This window comes from Squalius cephalus (assembly GCF_949319135.1).
Source record: "Squalius cephalus genome assembly, chromosome: 14".
Classification (NCBI taxonomy): domain Eukaryota; kingdom Metazoa; phylum Chordata; class Actinopteri; order Cypriniformes; family Leuciscidae; genus Squalius; species Squalius cephalus.
In genome coordinates, this window is record NC_137135.1 from 29,819,712 (window position 1) to 29,843,291 (window position 23,580).

The 23,580-nt window shown below is 37.4% G+C and overlaps 2 protein-coding genes across 2 annotated transcripts; both read right to left on the minus strand.

Moving 5' to 3' along the window:
• Positions 1–141: 141 nt before the first annotated feature.
• Positions 142–7,857, minus strand: ddx41 (DEAD (Asp-Glu-Ala-Asp) box polypeptide 41). Its single transcript, XM_079892634.1, has 17 exons — positions 7,665–7,857; positions 7,175–7,264; positions 6,871–7,024; positions 5,373–5,447; positions 5,219–5,279; positions 4,993–5,129; positions 4,832–4,904; positions 4,278–4,431; positions 3,959–4,095; positions 3,648–3,810; positions 3,357–3,488; positions 2,393–2,464; positions 2,211–2,307; positions 1,725–1,874; positions 1,082–1,153; positions 810–920; positions 142–673 (listed from the first exon to the last, which is right to left on the minus strand). Exons 1-17 carry the CDS (start codon positions 7,689–7,691, stop codon positions 537–539), a joined length of 1,842 nt encoding a protein of 613 aa, XP_079748760.1. The 5' UTR covers positions 7,692–7,857; the 3' UTR covers positions 142–536.
• A 2,014-nt stretch (positions 7,858–9,871) lies between these two features.
• On the minus strand, positions 9,872–21,935 carry fam193b (family with sequence similarity 193 member B). The gene is made up of 10 exons (XM_079892746.1): positions 21,576–21,935; positions 19,240–19,515; positions 18,062–18,245; positions 15,989–16,204; positions 14,230–14,638; positions 13,000–13,186; positions 12,652–12,888; positions 11,151–12,165; positions 10,963–11,038; positions 9,872–10,074 (listed from the first exon to the last, which is right to left on the minus strand). Exons 1-10 carry the CDS (start codon positions 21,762–21,764, stop codon positions 9,978–9,980), a joined length of 2,886 nt encoding a protein of 961 aa, XP_079748872.1. The 5' UTR covers positions 21,765–21,935; the 3' UTR covers positions 9,872–9,977.
• Positions 21,936–23,580: the final 1,645 nt, after the last annotated feature.

Consider the following 23,580-nt stretch of genomic DNA (forward strand, 5'->3'; position numbering starts at 1 on the left):
ACCATCAAGAGGCCTAAAAATGGTCCGGACTGGTTTCCTACAAATGCTGAGAACTTAACATAGACATGCTTCTTTAATAACAATCAGCAAAGCTTGATCATAAACAGGACGTTGCAAAGAGATGTAATCAAATACTCAAAGTAATCTCTAAGAAGAATTTTATTTGCATCATAAAACAAAGAGAATGAATTGACATTCATATATTTACACTGGATGTGTAGCAAATAAACAATTAACTGTCAAAAACATGCCTGAGTGGATTTCAGATAAATACTTTAACACTTCAGCTGTTACATGATTACATGAACATCAATATAGAGCAAAACCTGCTGAAAACTCTATGGAACTAACTAACTTTAATATATTTTTTACTTATACAAAGCTCTATTTTTGACTGTATTTTGCAACAAAAGGTTCACTGAAATGAATGAAACAATGTACAGTTCCATGAATAATACATTTTGTACAAAATGACATAAAACATAACACCGAAGCCTCTCTCAATGAAGAATTTAACGTCGAAGGAGTAGACAGCATTAAAAATCCATGGAGCTGTTGGCCAAGTAGTCTTTGCGGCCGATGTTGGTGACCTGTTTTGTCTGCATGGCCTCCAACTTGGGACAATCTGTGATCCTGTGGCCCAAACCGCCACAAAATGTACAGCCTCTCTCTCCTAGAAATAAAAAGAAGAAGTTAAAAATGCCTTTATCTTGTACTTGAACCTCTTTGCACAATCAAGCAAATGTTGCAACAATGTTGTGCATGTAAGCTATGTAAGCTTGTTTCAGCAATAAGTATGTAATTTGTACCTCCAATATCCAGCATCGTCTCGTCTCCCGTTTGGAGGACCTGCAGTACAGGAGGAACCTTCTGTTTGGCTTCAACCAAAAGAGCTTTCAGATCCATCAGCACAGACTCATCTATGAAATAAAACAAGAGTTTAGATGCACAATAACATCTATACAGTATATTTTTGGAAATAATTATTCATTGTTTGTGGTAATTTTATTTCGGAAGAAGCAACGATACAATAAATAAAAATGAAAGAGAAATTAAAGATCAATCTATAAAAAAAACTTACCACATCCTTTGTTGATAAATGTTGTTGCTATTCCTGTCTTTCCAGATCGACCTGTTCTGCCTATTCGGTGGACTGTGGAATAAAGGTGTCACACATTTCATGTAAACACAAAAAAAAAAAAAAAAAAAAAAAGGTGCCATATTATGAGCTTTCATCGTAACTTAACTACTTTTCTGAACCATTCTTGCAATGACAATTAATAAGCTAATTTCATAAACTTGTCAAATGTGAAAGGAGAGCTTATACTACCGTTATTTAAAATAAATGCCATTCACAATATTGACATTTTGTTATCTAAAACACATTCCTACATGTGTGGCTTCTAAATATGTTTTGAACTGTATATTAAATACTAGTGCTGATTAAAAATACTGTAAAAACATCTGAAATTTTATTACAATATAAATTAATTTGTTTTCTGTTTTAATATATTTTCAAATTAACATATCAGTGTTGAAAGTTGTGCTGTGTCACATTTTTGATGAATAGAAAGGTAAACAGAACAGCATTTATTTGAAATATAAATCTTTAGAAGCATTGTAAATGTCTTTTCATGTCCCTTTGGATATTTTTATGCTCATAAAATTAATTTATATTTAAAAAAAAATCTAAACTTTAAATAAACAATCATTTGAACACCTACCATAGTTCTCAATCTCCTCTGGCATGTCATAATTGACTACATGCTGGATAGCTGGGAAATCCAGACCCTTCGAAGCAACATCAGTAGCCACTAAGACATCTTTCTTTCCCTCTTTGAATGCTTCAATGGCTTTCGTTCTCTCTTCTTGGTCTAAAAAGCACAATTGAGAAGTGTGTTGCTGAACTGTATGATCGGTTTACGTTTGTGCTGAACAGTCACATTCATAACAGACTATTAGTTATTTTAGGTAACGTGAACAGCATTAGCTAGTGCGTATGATCAGTGTCAAGTGAAGCCACAGAAACTGCAGAGTTCATTGCTCCTTTGAGGTCAAAGTGAGATCAAAAGTTCTGGCATAGTTTGAACACTGGTTGAGCACTGACTATGACACCCGGTGGAGAGCGTCTGTAGCTGCAGGAGCCAGCATGCATACAGCTGATTGACGGTGTGTGCTTTACAAGCAGATTGAGATGGATGATGTGGTACCTTTTCCTCCGTGAATAGCCACTGCCTCCACACCTTTCAGCAGAAGATACTCGTGTATGGCATCTACATCTGCTTTCTTCTCCGCAAAGATTAATACCTAAGACAATGTACGAAGTATGACCTTTAGAAGAGATAGTGTAGGGTTCTCAAATGTGGTTTAAAAAGATCGAGAGGCTACGTACCGGAGGTGGTGTCTTCTGAAGACACTCCAGGAGATAAACCATTTTGGCCTCCTCTTTGACATATTCCACTTCCTAAAACACACAAATTAAAGTGAGGATGTATATACGAAAAACGTTCTGTTCAGATTCATTAGCATACACTAATGTTCAAAAGTTTGGGGTTGGCAAGATTTTTTTTTAATGTTATTTAGTCTCTTATGCTGACCCAAGCTGCAAATAAAGATCAAAAATATTGTTAAAATCATTAAACATCACTACAATTCAAAATATCTGTTTTCCATTTTTAATTTTTTTATTTATTCCTGTGATGGCAAAGCTGAATTTTCAGCATTTCAGTCTTCAGTGTCACATGATCCTACAGAAATCATAATATGCTGATTTGCTGCTCAAGAAACATTTCATATTATTATCAATGTCAGAAAGAGTTGCTTGATATTTTGTGTAAACCATAATTCTTTTTTTTCAGGATATTTGATTAATAGAATTTTCAAAAGAACAGACATTTATTTGAAATAGAAATCTTTTGTAACACCTTAAATGCCTTTATTATCACATTGATCAATTTAATGCATCTTTGTAGAATAAAATAATTTCTTTCAAAAACAACCCCCTTTTGAATGGTAGTGTATTATTCATAGTCATAATTTACTCACCCTCTTGTCTTTCCAAATCTGTATGCATTTCTTTCAATGAAATGAACATCAATGAAGATATTTTGAAGAATGTTGGTAACCAAACAGTTTCAGTTCCCATTGACTTCTGGTGGTCATGTGGGAACTGAAACTGTTTGGTAACCAACATTCTTCAAAATATCTTCTTTCATGTTCCACAAAAGAAATAAAGTCATCCAGGTTTGGAGCGACATGAGGCTGAGTAAATGATGATAGAATTTTACAAAACAAGTAAAAGGATTGAATGAAAGATGAGGAAAGAATAATGATGGGCCTTCATCTTAATGTCTTACCTGGATGACGTCCAAGCTTGCAGCTCCAGCTCTGCCCACATTAATGGTGATGGGTTTCACTAAAGCACTTTTGGCAAAGTTCTGGATCTTCTTGGGCATAGTGGCACTAAAGAGCAGCGTTTGTCTCTGACCCTAAAGCAGACCATAATATCAGGCAAAAAACACTCTTATCCTGGTAAAATTACCATTTCATGATAAAACCACTACATATTCAGGAAAACATTGAAAAGAGCAGTGACATTTAGTTATATATTCTGACTAAATGTTCAGTATAGATGTGCAGAAAAGTACCTTAAAGTAAGAGAAGATAGTCCTAATGTCCTCCTCAAAACCCATGTCAATCATCCTGTCAGCCTCATCCAGAGCCAGATAGCGGCAGATATCCAGACTCACCATCTTCTTGTTCAGCAGGTCCATCAGTCTGCCAGGAGTGGCCACCATCATGTGCACCCCACTACAATCACATCATCATTCATGAGTTTATAAGGGATTTCTAACTCAATCAGCATCCAAATAAAGAAGACCCAGTATGACGCCCTGGTATTTTATGACCTTTTCTTTTTTAAATGTCATGAGGTGTAAATTTAAATAATTTGACTTACTGCTTTACAACCTCCATCTGGTCTTTGACGGACATGCCCCCAATACACAGCGCACATCGCAACTGTGGAGCCCCTTCATCCTCTAGGAGTTTACAGTAGTATTCAATGATACTGTGTGTCTGCCTCGCCAGCTCCCTCTACAGACGAAGAGAAAGACGTGCAATATAAATTACCATACTGTTGCCATCTGACTCTTGACTTGTGATTTATATGAAGAAATATTGTGAAATATTGTTACATATAGGTAATCTGCTTTAATTATTTTCTGCCATATTTCTAGCAGATGACACAGGATGTGTGAGAGACAGAGTGGGCTTACAGAAGGGCAAATGATGAGGCCGTAGGGTCCCTCTCTCTTACAGAAGGGTAGCCGTTTCTCTTGCTCCAGACAAAACATAGTGATGGGCAGCGTAAAAACCAGAGTTTTTCCTGAGCCGGTGAAGGCAATGCCAATCATGTCCCTGCCATAGAGACTAAACAAATAAATAATGTTAATATTTTGAAATGTTTATGCCATATGTACAGTATGTATGTATGTATGTATGTATGTATGTATGTGTGTGTGTGTGTGCACATGTATATCTACATATATACACATTATAAATTATACATTATAAATATATGTGTGTGTGTGTATGTATATGTATATATATATATATACATATATATATATACATATATATACATACATACATACACTTTAATATGAGAATATTAAAATAGTTAAATATTTTTTATTAAAAAAATCAAGCTAAAAAAAAGTATTTCTACTTTTTTAAATGAACAACAAGCTAAAACCATCTAAAGCCCCCTGACACTGTATAATAATGATTGAATATCGCCCCAAGCAAAACAGCCCCACATGGAACTCACATGGTTGGTATTCCCTGAATCTGAATGGGTGTTGGGTGAACGATTCCTTTCTTCTTCAGTCCTTTCAGGATGGCTGCAAAGACCATTAGAGTTAAGAGCGGGCCATTAGCGTGAAGCTGTGAGTGAGGTGCTGCATGTAAAATAGGTGAGATGGATCTTACCCTGAGGAAGCTTCATCTCTCTAAAGCTCTTAATGGGTGGTGGAATGCCTTCACCTTCAACAAGAATATGGTACTTCTTCCGTACACGTTCGTGCCGTGCTGGCGGCATGCCGAGAATGTAACGTGGCGCATTCCAGCTGAAGAGAATATCAGAAATTATTCGGTGTTGTCTTTAATGCAAACACACATGATTTGACAAATTAATGGAGAGTGAAAGTCAGCTCACCTTGTTTTTATTGGGTCATCGTATGTGATTCCTTTGGCCATTTCCTTCACAGACATTAGAGCTGATAAAGACATTAAAAGATGCGGGTTTATGATGATAAATACTTTTGACCAATACATTTAAGAACCTGGCAAATGATTCTGTTTTAGCTTACCTCTGCCTTCAGCCACACTTTCCAGAATTTTTTCTTCCTCTTTCAACTGCTTCTCCTTTGCAGACTCCTTTCGAGCTAGAATTATTAATGTGAGAATTGAGAATAAATAAAAATTATGGAAGAAAAAAACAGAGACCACTCAAGAAAATTAATATAGGCCTATATTTTTTTTTCTTTTGAAACTATACTGTACTACAAGTATAATTTAAGTGAAAACATTTTTAAAAATAAATAAAAAAAAAAACTTTCATATTTATACATTTACATCATAAATTTAAATTTTCAAAACCAAAATCTTAGATCTCTTTTTATTTCCAGGTTTAAATTACATTTTTAATCATTGCATTTTTTACACACAGGTTAAACAAGCTAAAATGTGTGATAAAAAACATTTATGAAAGTAACTCCTCCAAAAAAATATATATATATATATTTATAATGTTTTTGAAAGAAGTCTCTTATGCCCATCAAGCCTGCATTTATTTGACCAAAAATACAGAAAAAAAAACAGTAATATTGTGAAATATTATTACAGTTAAAAATAATGGTTTTCAATTTTAATATACTTTAAAATATAATTTATTTCTGTGATGCAAAGCTGAATTTTCCTCAGCCATTACTCCAGTCTTCAGTGTCACATGATATTTCAGAAACCATTATAATATGCTGATGTATCATCAATATTGGAAACAGTTGTGCTGTTTTATAATTTTTTATAACCTGTGATAGTTTTTTCAGGATTCTTTAATGAATACAAATTTAAAAAAGAACAGCATTTATTTAAAATAGCAATCTTTTGTAACAATATATAGCCTACTACCGTTCAAAAGATTGAGGTCAGTACTTTTTATATACAGTGCTATGCATAAGTTTAGACAACCATGCTAAAGTTGACTAAAAAGAGGAATAAAAAATCATATTTTGCAAATTGAACTTAATGCCTTATTTGAAAAAATTAGGAAAAATCCAACCTTTAAGGACACCAATTTTCTTTGTGAATGAATAATGTATCGTAAATAAATAAATGTTCTTCCTTAAAAAACAGGGTGCATAAGTTTGGGCACCACTATGTTAAATTCCCATAGAGGCAGGCAGATTTTTATTTTTAAGTATTTTTTTAATTTTTTTTTTAGGATACCATGCATCCTGATAAAGTTCCCTTGGCCTTTGGAATTAAAATAGCCCTACATCATCACATAGCATTCACCATACCTAGAGATTGGCATGGTTTAATTTCAGTTAGCCTAAAAGCTAGTTTGATTTGCATTGCTCTCAATGTTTTCAAATAAGACATTAAGTTCAATTTGCAAAATATGATTTTTTATTCCTCTTTTTAGTCAACTTTAGCATGGTTGTCTAAACTTATGCATAGCACTGTATATATAGATAGATAGATTCAAATACTGTTAAGACAGTGGGAGGCCCAGAGTAAAAAAGGTTGAGAACCACAGCGTTAGACTGTAAACAAGTAATGAAGAACAGGGGAGTGTGTAAAGACCTTCAGCTTTCTCCTTGAGGTGTTGGTGCTGGTCCAGCAGACTGACATTGGATCGGGGGCCCAGACCCTCATCCTCATCTTTCTGCTCTCCACCGCTGTCTTTCTGTTCCTCTTCCGTGAGCCCTTTCCCACGCAGACGCATCACCTTATGGAGCTGAGGGTCACGGCAAAAGTATGAGACAGAGTTTTTCAAAAACCATAGCAAATATCCAAGACAGTGGCAGAGAGCCACAGAGCTGACATATGAAACAAAAACACGTTTCTCATGACAATCAATGACCATGCTGTAGTAGAGATTGCTTACCATCTGCTGTTTTCTAATCTTAACAGGAACATACGGCACATAGTCATCATCCTCTGAGCCCTCTGATCCAGACTTCTCCGAGTAGTTTCTCTGACAATTACACAAGTCACACAGCATTACATATAATACAAACTGCATTCATTACACATCAAACAGCATCACATAACGTTATAAAGCAGTTCAGGAGCACACATTCTCTTCGTATAAGTGCTTATTTACACTAAAGCAGGGTGAGCTTTAACAGATTAAATCAGTTTTTATCAAAACACAAACAAGCACACTAGTTTGCTTAATTTTGACACATTTAACTCGTTATTTAAACTGCTAAAACGTAATTCTATAATGGATAAATATAGTAACCAGTAGGGAAAACTCTAATCGATGTACAATTAATCACACGTTTAATACTGTGAATGTGGGTGAGTCTGTTTTTCGAGTCTGTTTCCTTTATTTAAGACCCATTTATTTACATAATAGTAACGTTACTCACCTTTTTAGGTCGGTTTTCTGTTTCCATGATGCTCGACGTTATTAGCTTTAGTTTTACAATTTAACGATAATATTTAGTGTAAAAATGTTAGATAAATGTTACATTATCAAGTATTGTTTTTACTCGCTAGCATGCTACGCTGGTACTGCGCAGCAGATTCGTGACGTACAGGTTACGTACACTACGGTGGCCCAAAAGAGACTAAACGAAACGAAACGAAAGTATCTCTGATCGTCCATATTTTTCACCATAATGTTGTTCCAAAAACATTATGTTGGAACACACAAGGAAATATTAGGCAGAATGACAGTCTCGGTCACAATTAATCATTCCAATCCCAAATATTCTGCCTAAAATCTCCTTAAAAGTTCTCCGGTTTCAAAAGAAACGAGAGTGAATTAATGATAGATTTCTTGTTTGTTTTAGCATAAACTTTACCTTGAAAACCACTCCAAGGTGAATAACGTTAATTTGTAACTACAATTTTCCAAATTATTCCCATTTGTTTATCATATTTTTCAATTTCTTATATTAACAGATTTGAATGGTACCAATAAGTTTAGAAAGCAAACACAACACATTTTTTTTTTTCTCAAAACTGTCATGTTTTAATCTTTCGGCATGAAAGATTTTCACAGTATCAAAAGTGAATAATAATAATAATAATTATAATAATAAAAAACAACAAATTAAAACAGAAAGCCAACATACACTTGGCCATTAATGGTATAGTATAAATCTACATTCCAAATGTTTAAGATAATGTTTTCTAGTTGAATATAACCTGGATAGAGTCAAAGATGTCGGAAAAAATATGAAAACAGAAACTCAAAACATTTCTCAATTGATCTCAATCCTTCAAAGGAGATTCAGACGATCATAAACCCAGAGACCCTAATATTCAACATGATGTCATATCTGTAGTTGGGATTTTTACCAGAAGGGGCTCAGTAAAAAATACAATGCAGACATACAAAGCTATGGAAAGGGCAGCCAGATGTTACAAGTGCCGTACCACTGTGGAGAGTCTTAAATCATCATGAAAAGTCCTTGATTGCAAATGTAAGTGAAAACAGGTCTGAACTTGTCACGCACTAGTGGACTGAAACTACACGAGCAGAACTACTGCAAGTGTCTGGGATGAACAAAATGAGGTCATGCAGCCAAAACAAGGATGCACTGCTGGAAAACCAACTACAAACTGAAACTCACAACAAGAACGTGGTCACAGCACAGAACTATATCCAAACCACCACATGGGAGGATCAGCAGGGACACTACCATAAGATTTTGCTCGGGGAATCAGGGATTTTTGCCAAAAGTCAGTTTTGAACAGCATTCCATACAGTGTTGAAGGAGATGGGAGAGGTTTGTAGTAGCCTACACTTGTCAGTTTTACTCATCATGCAAAGGAAACGTAGCTCATCTGCTCAACCTTCAAATTTGTGTATAAAAGTGACAGTCAACGGATACAGGTCTTTAAAATCAGTTTCTTTTTAGTGTTGATTCCTTTTTCTTTTCTTAAAAACGTCCAAAGTAATAAAACAAAAGTTCTCACTGATGTTCTCGTCGTTGTTCTAAAGGACAACCAAGTCCATGTGCACGGTTCACTTTTTGTGCATATTAACTGTCTAGGCTTTACAAAGTCGACTGTGAAATCAAATGACATAGGTGTGGTATAGTCTATCCAGATCTTTGTATTTCACATAGACAAACGACAAACTTAAACACATCAGTGAACACAACAGTCTTTTGCTGCCTTTTTACCTCCATTATGACAATCAGACATGATACAGCAATTTGAATTTTGTATTATCAAAAAATCTATTCTAAGACTACAGTATATTTGCAGGGTGAGTGACGTCTGCAAAAATGCATGATGGTGATTTGCAAGTGGAGAAGTACCTTTTAAAATCAACAGCTGAAAAAGGCTTGATGGGTCAAACTAAGCCATTGTTGCAAATTTTAAAACATTTTTATTGTAAAATAACTGTGTACATACGACATATAAAGCATATAGATGAACTGGATCAGTACCCGAATGTGTTTTAGCGACTTATGCAATAACAAGATGCAGGTTTTCGGACTGAGGTCAGGGTGCAGTGTGATTCCCCACGAACAACAGGTATAACGAAAACATGTTTGATGACTGGTGGTCAAAAATCAAGGTCCCGTGGCATAGAGGCAGAAAGGGCTGTGAGAGGGAGCAACCTTAGGCCGATTGAGTGTTAAGTACAGTAACCAAAGGCCAAACTGGTTTTTGATACAGTCTTGCTGGGAGGGGAGGGGGGTCTGTTTACCATCACCCATCTGTTACTGAGCTGCATTTGAGGGCATCTTTTTGAGGCTGAAGTTGGACCAGTTCACGGCCACCTTCTGTCGGGTTTGTTTAGCAGAGTCAAGGCAAAACCTAAGAAAAAAAAGGGGAAAATAAAAGAATGTTGAGCAACGAGTGAGACTTTTACATCTGTATACAATTCTGGTTGGTTCCGAGAATGACCTGTGAGGCGATAAAGAGACAAGCGATATCTTGACTATGTAAACCTAGTTGATATCCTAATGATGAGCACCAGGAAGTTTTGGTTACCCTATCTAGATTTTCGTCACTATATCTGCACTTGGTAGCCCCAGCGACAGTCAAATCTCGTTGGAAAAATTGCAAAATCCTATTTTGCATAACTGTATATTAAGCATCAGATATGTTCTAATTGGCATAAAACAGTAATATTGAGAAACATTATTACAATTTAAAACAACTGTTTTCTCTTTTAATGTTTTTTTAAAAGTGTAATTTATTCCTGTGATGGCAAAGCTGAATTTTCAGCATCATTACTCCAGTCTTCAGTGTCACATGATCCTTCAGAAATCATTCTGATATGATGATTTGGTGCCCAAGAAACATTTCCTATTAATATCAATGTTGAAAACAGTTGTGCTGCTTGCTATTTTTGTTTACTGATGCATTTTTTTCCAGGATTCTTTGATGAATAGGAAGTTTAAAAGAACAGAATTTATTTGAAATATAAATCTTTTGTTTAACTTTGTCTTTACTGTCACTTTTGGTCAATTTAGTGCATCCTTGCTGAATAAAAGTATTCATTTCTTAAAAAATAAACTTATTTTTGACTGTAGTGCACCTACAGAAGTCTGTGATCACCATATTAGAGCTAAAATATTAATATAAAATGTAACTAAACTAAACGTCTGTATTGTATCCTAAATATGAGCAACAATAATAATGGTCATGCTTGTCTAAAGAAACAGTTAAATAACAGAGCAGTTTGTCTTTGGGTTTTACCTCTTGAAATATTCAACCTCACGATCGATCTCATCCATTTCGGTAGGGTCAACATCTTTGGGAAGGAACACATCATCTATCAGGGATAAAGGGGGTGAAAAGTAATGAAGAGCTGAACACAGTCAAGAAATATGATTAAACGGACACACAAGATCAGACCAACTTACTATTTCCCAAATGTCACTTACCGATTGCATTTGACTTTTCCGTCTTGTTTTTGTTCTTATTTTTAGTCTTTCCCTTCGGTTGCTGTGCTTGCTGCTGTGAACTGTGAGTGTTGGAGGTGTTTTTAGAGTCTACATCCCGTGTGTCCGAGAGTTCGTTCTTCCCCCTCTGCGTGTTAGACCCTGTATTATGGTGACCGTTTGAGGCTCCGTTGGATGACTGCTTGCAAGCTTTGACCTCTTCTGCTCTCTTATTTCCTGTTTTCTGGGAGTCTGTCTGCTGCTGAGTCTGGTGGTTCTGTTTGGATCCACCTCTGGTGTTCTTATCTGAATCAGCTGCCCTTGTTTCCTGTGCTTTGTGCATCTCAGTTTTTGCTGTTTTCGTATTGGTCGCCTGCTCCTGAGTCGCCTGGTCCTGCTGCCGCTGATTCTGCTGTTTCTTACCCTTCTTTGTCTTGGATCCGACTGCAGTTGAGGTCTTGGTTTCAGGAACTGCATCGTTGGGTTTGGCAGCAGACGCGGTGCCAGGCTGGATGGACTCTGACCCCATGGCTGGGCTTCGTTCTGGTGACTGAACACGGATGAGCTTGGAAAGACTGGGTGTGGAGTGGAGCCTCTGGATGTCTTTGGCTGCAGTGGTGTCCTCCCAACCGTTCACTATGTCTAGGTCCCTCTTGAAGTTCCTCAACGAGAGCGGTGCCAGATCCAAGTCTATCTGCTGCAGATCAGAAGATCCATTGAGGTGAGACAGCAGATGGTTTCCTTCCAGTGTCGCCGCCTTCTTCGGGAAGTCGTTGACGTCCAGGTTGAGGTCGTACATGCTGAAAGAGGCACGGATGGAGTCTTTTATGGTGTTTTTGATCTCCTCCAGACGACTGGTGAGGAAACTGTTAACTCGCTCCAGCTCCAGCTGAGGCCACTCCAACAGTCTGTTCGCTTCCCCATCTCGAGTCGAATCGTCTATGGGGTCGGGGGGAGACGCCGAGCGGGGTTCACCGATGGCTGCCTCAACGCTGCCCTGAAGAGCCCTCTCCTTCTCCTGTTCAAAATTGTTGATAAAATCACTCACAATTGTATTTTTTAAAAGAATGTTGGAAGAGAAAATGCTGCATTTGCATAAAGACTGCAACTGGCAAGTTGGCTTCAAAAAATCTATTTCTGGAAATCAAAAAAGCCAAAGCTTCAAAAGGTACAATCTGGAAACAGAAGCCTGTTAGAAATCAGTGGCTTATCAGTAATAAAATTCAAAATAATAATATTTTTAAGCATATTATTCAAGCACACACACAACCGTTCAAACATTTTTAAAAGAAAAATAAATAGAGAAATAATTGTTATACTTATAATTTATTTCTGTGATGGGAAATCTGAATAGTCAACATAAAAAGGTGTAATTTATTTACAATTAGTTATATTCATGTAGCATATTTAGGAATGTTTGGAATAGCATTTCAACATACTACTCTTACTATTTCTGCAGTTTAAAGTGTCTATACTGCACACAATCAAATGGAAAACACTGTACCTTTTTCTTCTGTTTGTGCCGTGCCCGTTTAGCAGCCTTGGCACTGTTGATGGGTTTGGGCTCTGTGCTGTTGATGAAGTCCAGGAGCTCATCCACATCTCGATGGTCTATGGCACTCGGTGGTGCTGCCGGGTCTAGATCCTGCCTCTGAGGGAGCTCCTCTTTACGGCGGGTCAGTCTGGACCGAAGCTTCTCCCTGATCTCAGCATAGTTCCGACTGGTGGGGGCAGCCGGAGGCTGTAGAAGGGGAGGTGAAGAATACTTTTATTTATGGTTGACAGAGCACACAAACATAATGCGTTAGAGCAATGTCTAAACATTAAAGAAGGAGCATTAGGTAAAAAGTACCGCGTTGTGGCCGAAGAATTCGCAGTAGCAACAGTCACAGTATTTCCCGTCCTTCTGATTGTTGGAAGAGGAAGCACAGGAGCTACGCTCCGAGCTGCTGTCCTCATCATCTCCTTCTTCAAGCTCACAGGGCGGAGCGTGACACAACGACCCATTGGGCAACTTGTGCCCTTTACATGCCTGGTCCCTGCTCAAACAGAACAATACAACTTTAGACACAAATTTTCTTGATTCAATTTCAATTCACAAGCTTGTGATTCGGTTTCATTTGATTTGATATAGATTCATGTGGAATGGATATACTGTATATCAGGTACAGTACATGTCAATTATTCTCAAGGAAAACAAAAATACTTCTCAATTAAAGATGTAAACTATACAGGGAACCCTGTCAGTTGGTACATTACTGTAATATTAAGGATTCAAACTAACAACTGATTAAGGATACAAACATTTAATGACATAATTATGTTTCTTGAATAAATATATACAAATAAACTGTGCCGTCTTAAAAAGTAGTTTTAATGATTGATTTATTCAAACTTACATTATATATTGAAGAACAGGTTAAGTAAAGATCAATGAATATGTAATATGGTGCATATATTTATCAAAATGCTCCTCTCTAAGGTTCATTTTTCAAGCTAACAATCGAGCCGTAGACACTGAATGGCTTTTCTGAGGTAAATGTGACGATAGGTGACATTGTTTGCAAGCTATTTCATCAATGTCTTTCTGTGGTTGAAACACTGATTGTGTTGTACTGTATCTTTCAACATACAGTACCTTTTGATGTTCATTCATGTTTATTTCATGATATAACTAATAGTAAAGAGGAAGAGATGATCAGTAAGGCGGCTATACAGTGATCCGTCGTGCCAAAACGGCATTTATTATTTGAATTTCAAAACAACATTGACGGACTCTAATTCTGAGACTTTGTTTCATAGCATAACAAAGCAATACGTTTAGCACAAAGCACAAAGTTTATTGAGATTTATTGGATTGGAGGCGCACTACAAATAATGTTAAGTAAAGTTTTGTTTATGCATCAATTGAAAACAGCATAGACTAAAATATCGATTCCTGGGATCTAAGAATATAGGCTAATCGATTAAAGCGAATGAGAATCAATAAATCGATATTTTCAACAAAGCCCTAACAGTTAACATACAGAAATGTAAAGTAATAAAAACAACCGATGACCAGTGCACGTCCACCGATGCTCACCTGCATGCCCCAGACGTCAGATGGCCAGCATTGGAAGAGGCTACAGGGCTGCCGTTACTGTGTCCGTTGCAGGGGTGACTGCAGCCTATGAGTGAGTTGCTGAGTTTGCCGTGTTGCGTGCTAACAGCGGGAATGTGGGAATTCTTGCAGGCGCTGGGCTTGTGCAGGGCCACCGGACTGTCCGCCCCACTCGAGTGCTTGGCTGCGGGAGAGTGAATGTTTGGTACCAACGGAGAGAAAGGAGCATGCGAAGGCAGCCCCGGACTAGCGGAGTTGACGTGAACATGCTGACTGGAGTTTTGTTTGGGAGGCAGCAGCGAGGAATGCTGGGATGAGAGACCCGTTGGACTGTTGGGCGGCACTGACAGGTCTGCAGCTTGGTGGTGATCGTTTGGGTGGAACGCTTCACCTGGAGAGAAACACATATTTTAATACTTTGGATATTTAGTTGTCTTTAGAATCAACTCTTCCATGTTAATTAGAGTGACAGCAACAAGCAACGGGACACTTTCTCGGTTGCTTGGTTTCTATTTTTTGCTGTGTTCAGTGGCACTGCCCAGTGAAACTTCATTGGTTCATAATCCCACCTTACATAACAGTTTATCAAATATCGAAATGTTCTGATTGGATGTGATTGTGACACTTTGCAGCAACATTTCCTTTGCAGTGATGTCTGACACATTCTTGTCACATTGAGTATGGTTAGGAAATGGTGTAAATTTGAAAGCTTTGTGGCTCGCACCCATTACATAATGCGGTGCAAAATGAACAACTGAAAAAGCAAATGGTGAAAGTATATAAATTAAAATGCATTAAAATATTAACTGTTATTGTGTACATTAAAGCTGAAGTGCTTGCGTACATATTCTCCCACACAATCCCTTTTAGTCTTTCTACTGCAACACTGCGCTAAAATTAGAACAAGCACTTCGACGTGCAATCAGATACATATGGAATCGGATATTACCAGATTCCATATGTAAATACACCTAAACAAAGTGGTGAATGACATTCTAGTAACATTTTAATTTGATAAAGTTAGTAAATGCATTAGGTATCATGAATTAACAGTGAACAATACTTTTACAGCCTTTATTGATCATGATTTTTTTTTTTTTTTTAAGAAATTAATTATTTTATTCAGCACGGACATACTGAATTGCTCAAAAGTGACAGTAAAGCCATTTATAATGTTACAAAAGATTTCTATTTTAAAATAAATGCTGCTCTTTTGAACTTTGTATTCATCAAAGAATCCTGAAACAAAAGTCTTACCGTTTTTCACAAAAATATTAAGCAGCACAACGGTTTTCAACACTGATAATAATTAAAAATGTTTCTTATATCAGCATTTTAGAATAATTTCTGAAGGATCATGTGACACTGAAGACTGGAGTAATGATGCTGAAAATTCTGTTTTGTCATGACAGGAATAAATTACATTCTCAGTTATTTTATATTGTAAAAATATTTCTCAATATTACAGTATTATTGATCAAATAAATGCAGCCTTTGTGAGCATAAGATAATTCTTTCAAATATATTAAAAACTGTTACCGACCCCAACTTTTTGAAAGATACATTTTTACCATTACAAGTAAATTAACATTAGTTAATGTATTATGAATGCACATGAATTAACAATAGCATATTTATAAATGAATATTAACCTAGAAGTATAAATGTACAAATAATTGTTGATTGTTGTCAGTTAATGACACCCAGTGCAATAACCAATAAAATCATATGGTGTTCTCACCTGGAGGAGTTGGTCGTCGACACATTGTCTTGAAGTGCTTGGGGTTGGTCTTACATAGATCAGTGGAGGCAGACAGTGTCCCAGGAGAAGCTGCATTGGAATTCTGGGATGAGGGATGACTGTATGGACAGACTTTAGTCCCGAATGTTTTGGCAGCCTTCCCGGGAGCATCATGAGAAGATCTCTTCTCATGGCAAGCTGGTCCCAACGTCCCGCCTACCAGGACAAGAAATAACACAATCAGTCTGTCTTATTTCTACAGCCAAATTCTATTTAATACTTAAAGGGGTCCTAATATGCCCTTTTACGAAGATTTTATTTTGTTTTTGTGGTCTACTAGATTATGCTTTCATGCTTGATTGTTCTAATTATTTTTCACATATTTTTCATTATTACAGCTCCACTCTCCCCAGTCTTGCCCGAACGCATCGTTTAGTTCTGGTTTAGTTCTTCATTCAGAAATACGAAATGTCCTGTGATTGTTTAGCTGGCCCAGTGTGTTGTGATTGGCACCGCTTAGCGTGTGTTCGGGAAATGTCACGCCCCTTCATAACCGCGAGCTCTACTCAATTTCAAACCAATTAAAATCTAATGCAGACTTAAGAATGTTAACAAACAAGGGGATCGTCCAGACCAGAACGGATTTCATGCACAGACTTTGCAAGCACGGATTTCACAGGACATTTCAGAGCGGTATGTTTTTTTATTTTTTATTATACATTTTAGATACTATGTTACACGATTTAATCATTGTCTTTGTCAGAAAAAAGCATGGTAATACAAACAGTAATCGATCACAAAACCATGGTTAATTTTCCTAAGGGGGGGTGAACAGCCTTACAAATGTGAGAGTTTACAAAAGCTATAGTAAACAGTATATCAACACTAATGTTGGCTAGCAGGCGAGCGTAGCAACAACATAAAACTTATAATTGGAGCTGTTAAAAGAAAACGTCTCAGTTCCGTATGTAACCCTTGTTCCCTGAAGGAGGGAACGGAGACGTTACGTCCCGTTGCCACAATTGCTGTGCTCGCTGGGCGGCCAGCTCACTGGCTCGGCTCCTCAGCACAAAGCAAATGTGCATTGCATCAGCTTCCTTATTTATACCCGCGCTGCGGAGCGGAGCATGAGATGCAAATATCGCACACCAAATTTCTTTGGCTTATTTAGTTTACACTCGAAGGTGATTAGGCTCTCAGGCAAGATCCCAATACGTCGGTGACGTCGACGTAACGTCAAACGTGACTGACTGAAAGGGAAAACAACTACAAATAACAAGACATACTTACAAGTTGTGATCCACAAACAACAGATTGTCCCAACAAAGAGGGAACTGCACCATTTCGGGAGAAGCTTTTGTGTGTTGTCAAAGAGCCGCTGTTTTTTCCTCAACTCACTTGTTTGACCTTCCTAAGGCTGACGAACTTAGATTCGATGCAGGCTACATAGCAGCAGTTCAGCCAGGCCTCGTCCGCTTTTTTGCATATTCCTTTGGCGGGGATTATTTAAATGAGTAACATTTATGACTTCACAAACCCGGAAAAAACGTGTTGTAGTCCAAATGAGCCGTTCGTTGTAGTTCTTGAAAAGGGGATTCTGTAAAATAAAATATCTCCCTTTGGAGGACTTTGCAACCTTGGAGCTTTGTACCCTTGCAGATCCGTTTTTATGCTCAAACAGCAACATTAAACACTAACTTTCACTTTATGAAAACCACTCTGCAGACTACACGAAATGTTAGATTTTTTGAAGAAGTTTGAAAGAAGCGGTTTATTTTGTCACAATGCCTGTCTGACTGTACATTATCCTGCTTATTACACAGTTAAGTACCAAATAAATCAATTAATGAGCATGACATATTGATTTGAGTTTATCATCTGAGAATAAAGAAGAAATTATGGAGTGATATGAAACCTGAAATTTGCACAGTTAAGTAGAAAATTGGCTTCCTGAGGCGGTCAATTCAGTGGGCATTATACAAAAAAATCAGAACACACAATGCTGCAATTGACCAATCAGAATCAAGTGTTGAAGAGTGCCATGTAATGAAGTAAAAGAGCAGGAAGACGTACCCTGTGAAAGTGTAGGTGTGCTGTGGTTGCAGTGAGACCCTCCATTAGAATGAGCCGAATTCCACAGGCCAGACAGTTTGCGTGCGGAGAGGAAGGAGCTGGGGTCCCAATCCACCGAGCTATGCTCCGGATAACCATTCCCGCAGCTCTGAGATTTACACGAGGACGAGTGGGACAGCGGCACCTGGATAACAACACATCCATCTTTTAGACAAGTGACAAAAAGCAAAATGTGAGTCTGCAAAATCTTTTAGGGATCTCTAGGGGTGCATGGGAAATTATGTTTCACTAGACAAGCAAGTGCTATCAGACTTTTTTTGCCTGTATTATGTACACAGGATTGTCCTCAATGACCTGGTGAGCTTTCCTGTCTAAAGAAGGAACGGTTTTGGTCACACATGTGACACACTAGGTATGTTTCCATCCAACTATTTTTATCCGCATTTTGGGATGTTACATAGAAAGAAAAAAAACGCTGGGTGGAAACGCCAAGATGCGCTTTAATTCTAAAAATGCGCATTAAAAAAACGTATTCGCTCAATTGAGGCGGATACATTGTGGGACAGTGGCATCCTACAAGAAGACATGCACATCCACTACGACGGAAACACATTTAACCGATATATCCCTCGATGCGCAACAACAAAAAACTTGTGTGTCTTTGTGTCAACAGTGGATGAGATTAGATAACTGGACTAACCAGCCGACCAATTTCATCGCACAGGCACTGCATCTCAAATTTATCATTCTGAAATGCCTGAGCAAAAGTCTGTCATCAGAATGCTTTGGTATAATGACCTCCCAGAAGTGTCTCGCATGATTGCGTTCCCAAACACCAGGCATCCGAATGCAAAATAGCATGACAGCATTAATTGCGTTTCGTCTGCGCGTTCTGAGACGCAAGTCATTTATGATGTAGGGAAAAAAGAGCCACAGTGGCTTCCCCGATTGCAGTAACTTCAATTTTTATTACAGATATTTTGCGACAATTTCCCAAGAAGTGATTATTTTATTCTCTTGAACACATGCAATCGAAATGCTGCTTTATTTGTAAGTTTTAGCCTATATTCCAATTTGGCGCATTTAAGTTAAATTCATGAAAACATAACTACTGATCTTCATGCTATCAAAGGATAGAAGCTATATATATATATATATATATATTCTGTCTCAATTACCTGCGTAGTTTGCTCCTGAACCGTTCTCCTCTCCTCCTCTTCCACACTCTTCCTGCAGCTCTGGCAGATCCACAGCGGCACCTCACCCAACAGGGACTGAGAGAGCGAAGGCACGGCGTCTGCCAGCTTGCGGCCCGGAACCTCCCTCAGCAGGGCCTGGGACAGCGCAGGCACAGCCTCCGCCAGTTTGGACCCGTGACTGGGGAGCCCGTTCACCTGGCCTGCCCCCCAGTCTTTAAACTCCCGATGGCACAGCAAGCAGCACGTATGCATGGACTGTGTGATCAGAGCAAACGAGTTAACAAAAACAAACGGACAGATTGTAATGAGCTCTGCATCTGAAACCAAGAAATTATATTCACTAAAATATCTATGAATTTTAAAGAATTTTTCATGCCTGAAAATCAAAAATTCCCTGATTTGTCCCAGTGTTTCATGACCGTGGGAACTGTAGATATCCCACAATCCCGTGCAAGTTGTTCAGGAGTAGGTAACATTTTTTTTAAAAAGGCATCCAATGGAGTAAAATCAAGTTAAATGGGTTCATAAATGATTTCAATGATTCATTTTCTACTAGGAAATAATCACTGCAGAAATATTTTCTTGGTTATGTCTAAAGATCATTTTAATTTGTTCTAGATCATTAGAGATAATGTTATAGTGTTTTGGAAGAAACCGGTTCATACAAAAACGCTGTCTGTCAATTCAATGACTGACTGGTCAGTAGAAAAGCTTTATATAACAGGAACTCAATAATTAAAGCATGATTCTTTGCAAATAAGTTGTTAAATTGTAAAACAGACCTGTGCACATAAATCACATTAGAAATATCTGTTTTTTTTTTTTAACTGTTTCAACAATACAACTATTATAGACAATTGAAAGGGTTCAGCAAGACATGTGTAACCCACCAAAACAAATACCACACATTCAGAATCCACTGTACACACTCCAATCACGGCAAAAGCATTGTTAAATGCATAAGCTCAAACATTTGACTGTTTTTGTGCATTGCAAGTCATTTTAGAGTGTTGCAGATATTAGCAGGTTGGTAACACTGAAAGGCAGCCAGAATTGAATCGTATGACAATAACGTATGTAACCATTGACACATAGTAAATATGCCTCTTAAGTCATTTAATGCACAAACACATAGTAATTGTGTCAGCGCATAGAGTGAGACTGTGGCTGGGTTAGTAGCGCCGCTTTAGCTTGAGCTCTATAGAAATAATTTAGTAGCTACAGCAATAGACGACAGCAACACACTGTTAGCTTTGTGCTTCACGGACTTTCGTTTAGCTTTCTTGAACCAGCTAACGTTATATCTAAACAACCAGTGTCGTATAAAACATTCAGAAGGTACTGCACTGCTTGGGGCTATTAAAACGCTGTGAAGGCAACACATTTATTTATTTATATCGTTGCATAGGTTGCGAGCGAGCTAGTGCTGCTCCGCCCGTGCAGCGCGAGAGCAAGCGTAGTGATGGGAAATCCGACTTATTTCCGACAAACGATTCTTTCGAACAGTTCGTTTCGAAGAACCGGTTCCAAAACAGATTCACGTATTATTTTACGTCGGGAAGTAATCGCGCCATCACATGGTCCCTCAAAGACATATCTATATATATGGTCCATCCTGGCGTGTCATATTATATGCAATCTGCACATATTACTGTTTATTAGGTTTTATTTTACATTTTATAAAAGTGTAATCCCAGGTATCCGACTTCTAGCTCAGTTTGTTTTAGACATGATTCGGCTCATTAAAACAAAAGTCATTTTATAATTTACATTTACATTAAACAATAAGATTTACATCAGCATTGTCTATTTAAAGTGCTATTATAGTACTAAAATAAACTGTTTTGAGACTGTAATTTAATCAAATCATAAACATTTTCATTACGATTGTATATTTTGTTATAGGCTATTAAAATAATATACTTTTTCACCACATCACTCAAAATGCTCTTACTATCACAACTCCATACAAAGCGTAAGTTTCTATAAACGGCTGTCAGTCAGTCAGATGTTTTGATCCGAGAACTGTTCTGACAGATTCCGTCCGATTCGTGAACGAATCGTTCAGACCAATTTTGCGAGTCGGTTCAGCCAAATCATAAAAGATCCGATTCCAAAGAACAAGTCGTTCATGAATCGGACATCGCTAATCAGGCGCTACAAAACGCAAAATAAGCGCGAAAACACAAATAACTGCACGTGCAATAGAGCCCCAAATAAAACACCCGTTCAAATAGTTTACAAAACCAAGTCTCTAACAGCGCGAACCGGCTCGAGGAGGTGTGCTGTTGGATGGACGTGTTAGCATTAGCTACCTGATTGGTCCTGCTCGCTCCTGCATCTCCTCCAGCACCAGCGCCTCCGCCTGCTGTCGCCGCCGCTGCTGCTGCTGCTGCTCCCGCATCGCCGGGCTTCTTCGACAGGCTCTGCTGCTGCTGCTGTTGCTGTCCCGACAATAAATCCTTGGCCCCGACGCCCTGCTGCTTGCTTTTTTTCCTCGCCATCGCTTTAGTCCGTATTATGCCCGTCGGCTGGTCTCCAGGCTCGGTGTATAAACACAGTTTCGGTTCTTGTGGGCAGTCTCGAATGCTCCCTGTTCTTTCTCAAGGCAAGACAACAGTGAATATGGCGGAGGGCTGGCACGCACACACACACACACACACACACACACACACACTCACACACTCGAGCAGGTTCAGGGGTCACACGTACTGATGGCAAACGGCTTCAGTAAGATAGGGGAAAACCGAGGACTCCATGTTTAATGAGGGCAAGATTTCCAGGTGACAGAATACTGTAAGTGAAACTACAGTAGTGCAGGATAGAAGGAGAAATATCAACATAGTAATCACGTGCAGCTTTAATACGTACATGCAAATATGTTCTTTGATGAGAGTAACGCCAGTAAAATTATACATTAAAATAAAATATCATTTTTTATGCGCTTATGTTGTGTTTAGAATATTATATGAATTTTAATAATTTATTTATTATTTATATATGTATATTGTATCATTTTGAAAATCCATCTATACACTGTAAATAGTCAATACGTAATGACAATGTTTACATTGCTTTAGCTAACCAATTTTCAAAATTTGTATAAATGATACAAGACAAGTTATATAACTCTTTCAAAGTCAGTTTAATAACAGTTGAATTGACTTAAACATCCAAATTGATTGTACTTAATTTTAGGCAGCAACTTTAAAAAAAAAAATTTTTTTTACATTGTATCATACAAAACTTTATCTGTATTTAAAAAATATATATTTTTAAACTCTCAAAAACTGCACAGTACATGTATATTTCTTTACCCTGTCATACATCTAAATCACTCAGATAACCATACTTTTACAGCTTCCATATCTTAATTTTATGGTTGTTAATTCTGGGTAGTTGTATGATAATAGATGAAACATTATGTTTTTCATACACTAGGCTATTTAAAAAATGTATTAATATACATTGTCTGTTTATAAAGATATATTCTCACACCTTTAATCTCCCTTTGTCAAACATTAAATGTCCTCATGTTGTTTCTCCTGTAATTCTACAAATGTAAAGTTGTTTAAAAAAAATAAAACTTAATTTCTCCATTTTGTTTACCAGTGTTGTATGCTGAAGAAAAAAAAGTCTGAGAATCCCGACTACTTGGCAAAATATTGTCTTCCATATCTCACAGTGTGTTTGTTTGGTCTCCGACTCAAATATTGTCATTATAATATTTCACTGTTATTTTAGCAGTTAGTTTATAAGTTTCATTTTGAAGAAGGAAAAAAGGACACTTCAATATTTAGGATTTCCTTTTTATTTTAGAGGGGAGAAACAAATGAAATGAAACAAATGGCTCATGATGAATACAGTGAATAGTGAACACATGGCAGATCAGATCAAGTGACAGTAGTGATATAGAAAACATTTCAATTTATTGAAACTACAATTGGTAGTGGTTACTGTAGTATTGGCAGTGATTAGGATTTAAGAGTTTGAAATACACGCAGCACTGATTTTAAGAATGCAGTTCACCAAAAAAAAAAAGTGTATTTTGAATCCTCAAATGAGCCCCAGTCATTGCTAAAGATCTGTTTTAAGTACAACTCATCTGAATGAGTTGTTAAACTTTTTTTTATTTATTTTTTCATATCTGAGATTAAAACAATGGTCTGCCCATGACAAGGCCATTTTCCTGATGCATTATTTTCTAAAAACAGGCAAAGATTTGCTCTGCAAATTAGGATATTCCATGTTGGTGAAACAAAAATATAGATTGCCAAAAGTTCATTTATTTGCCTTACAATTCAAAACACTATATTTTCA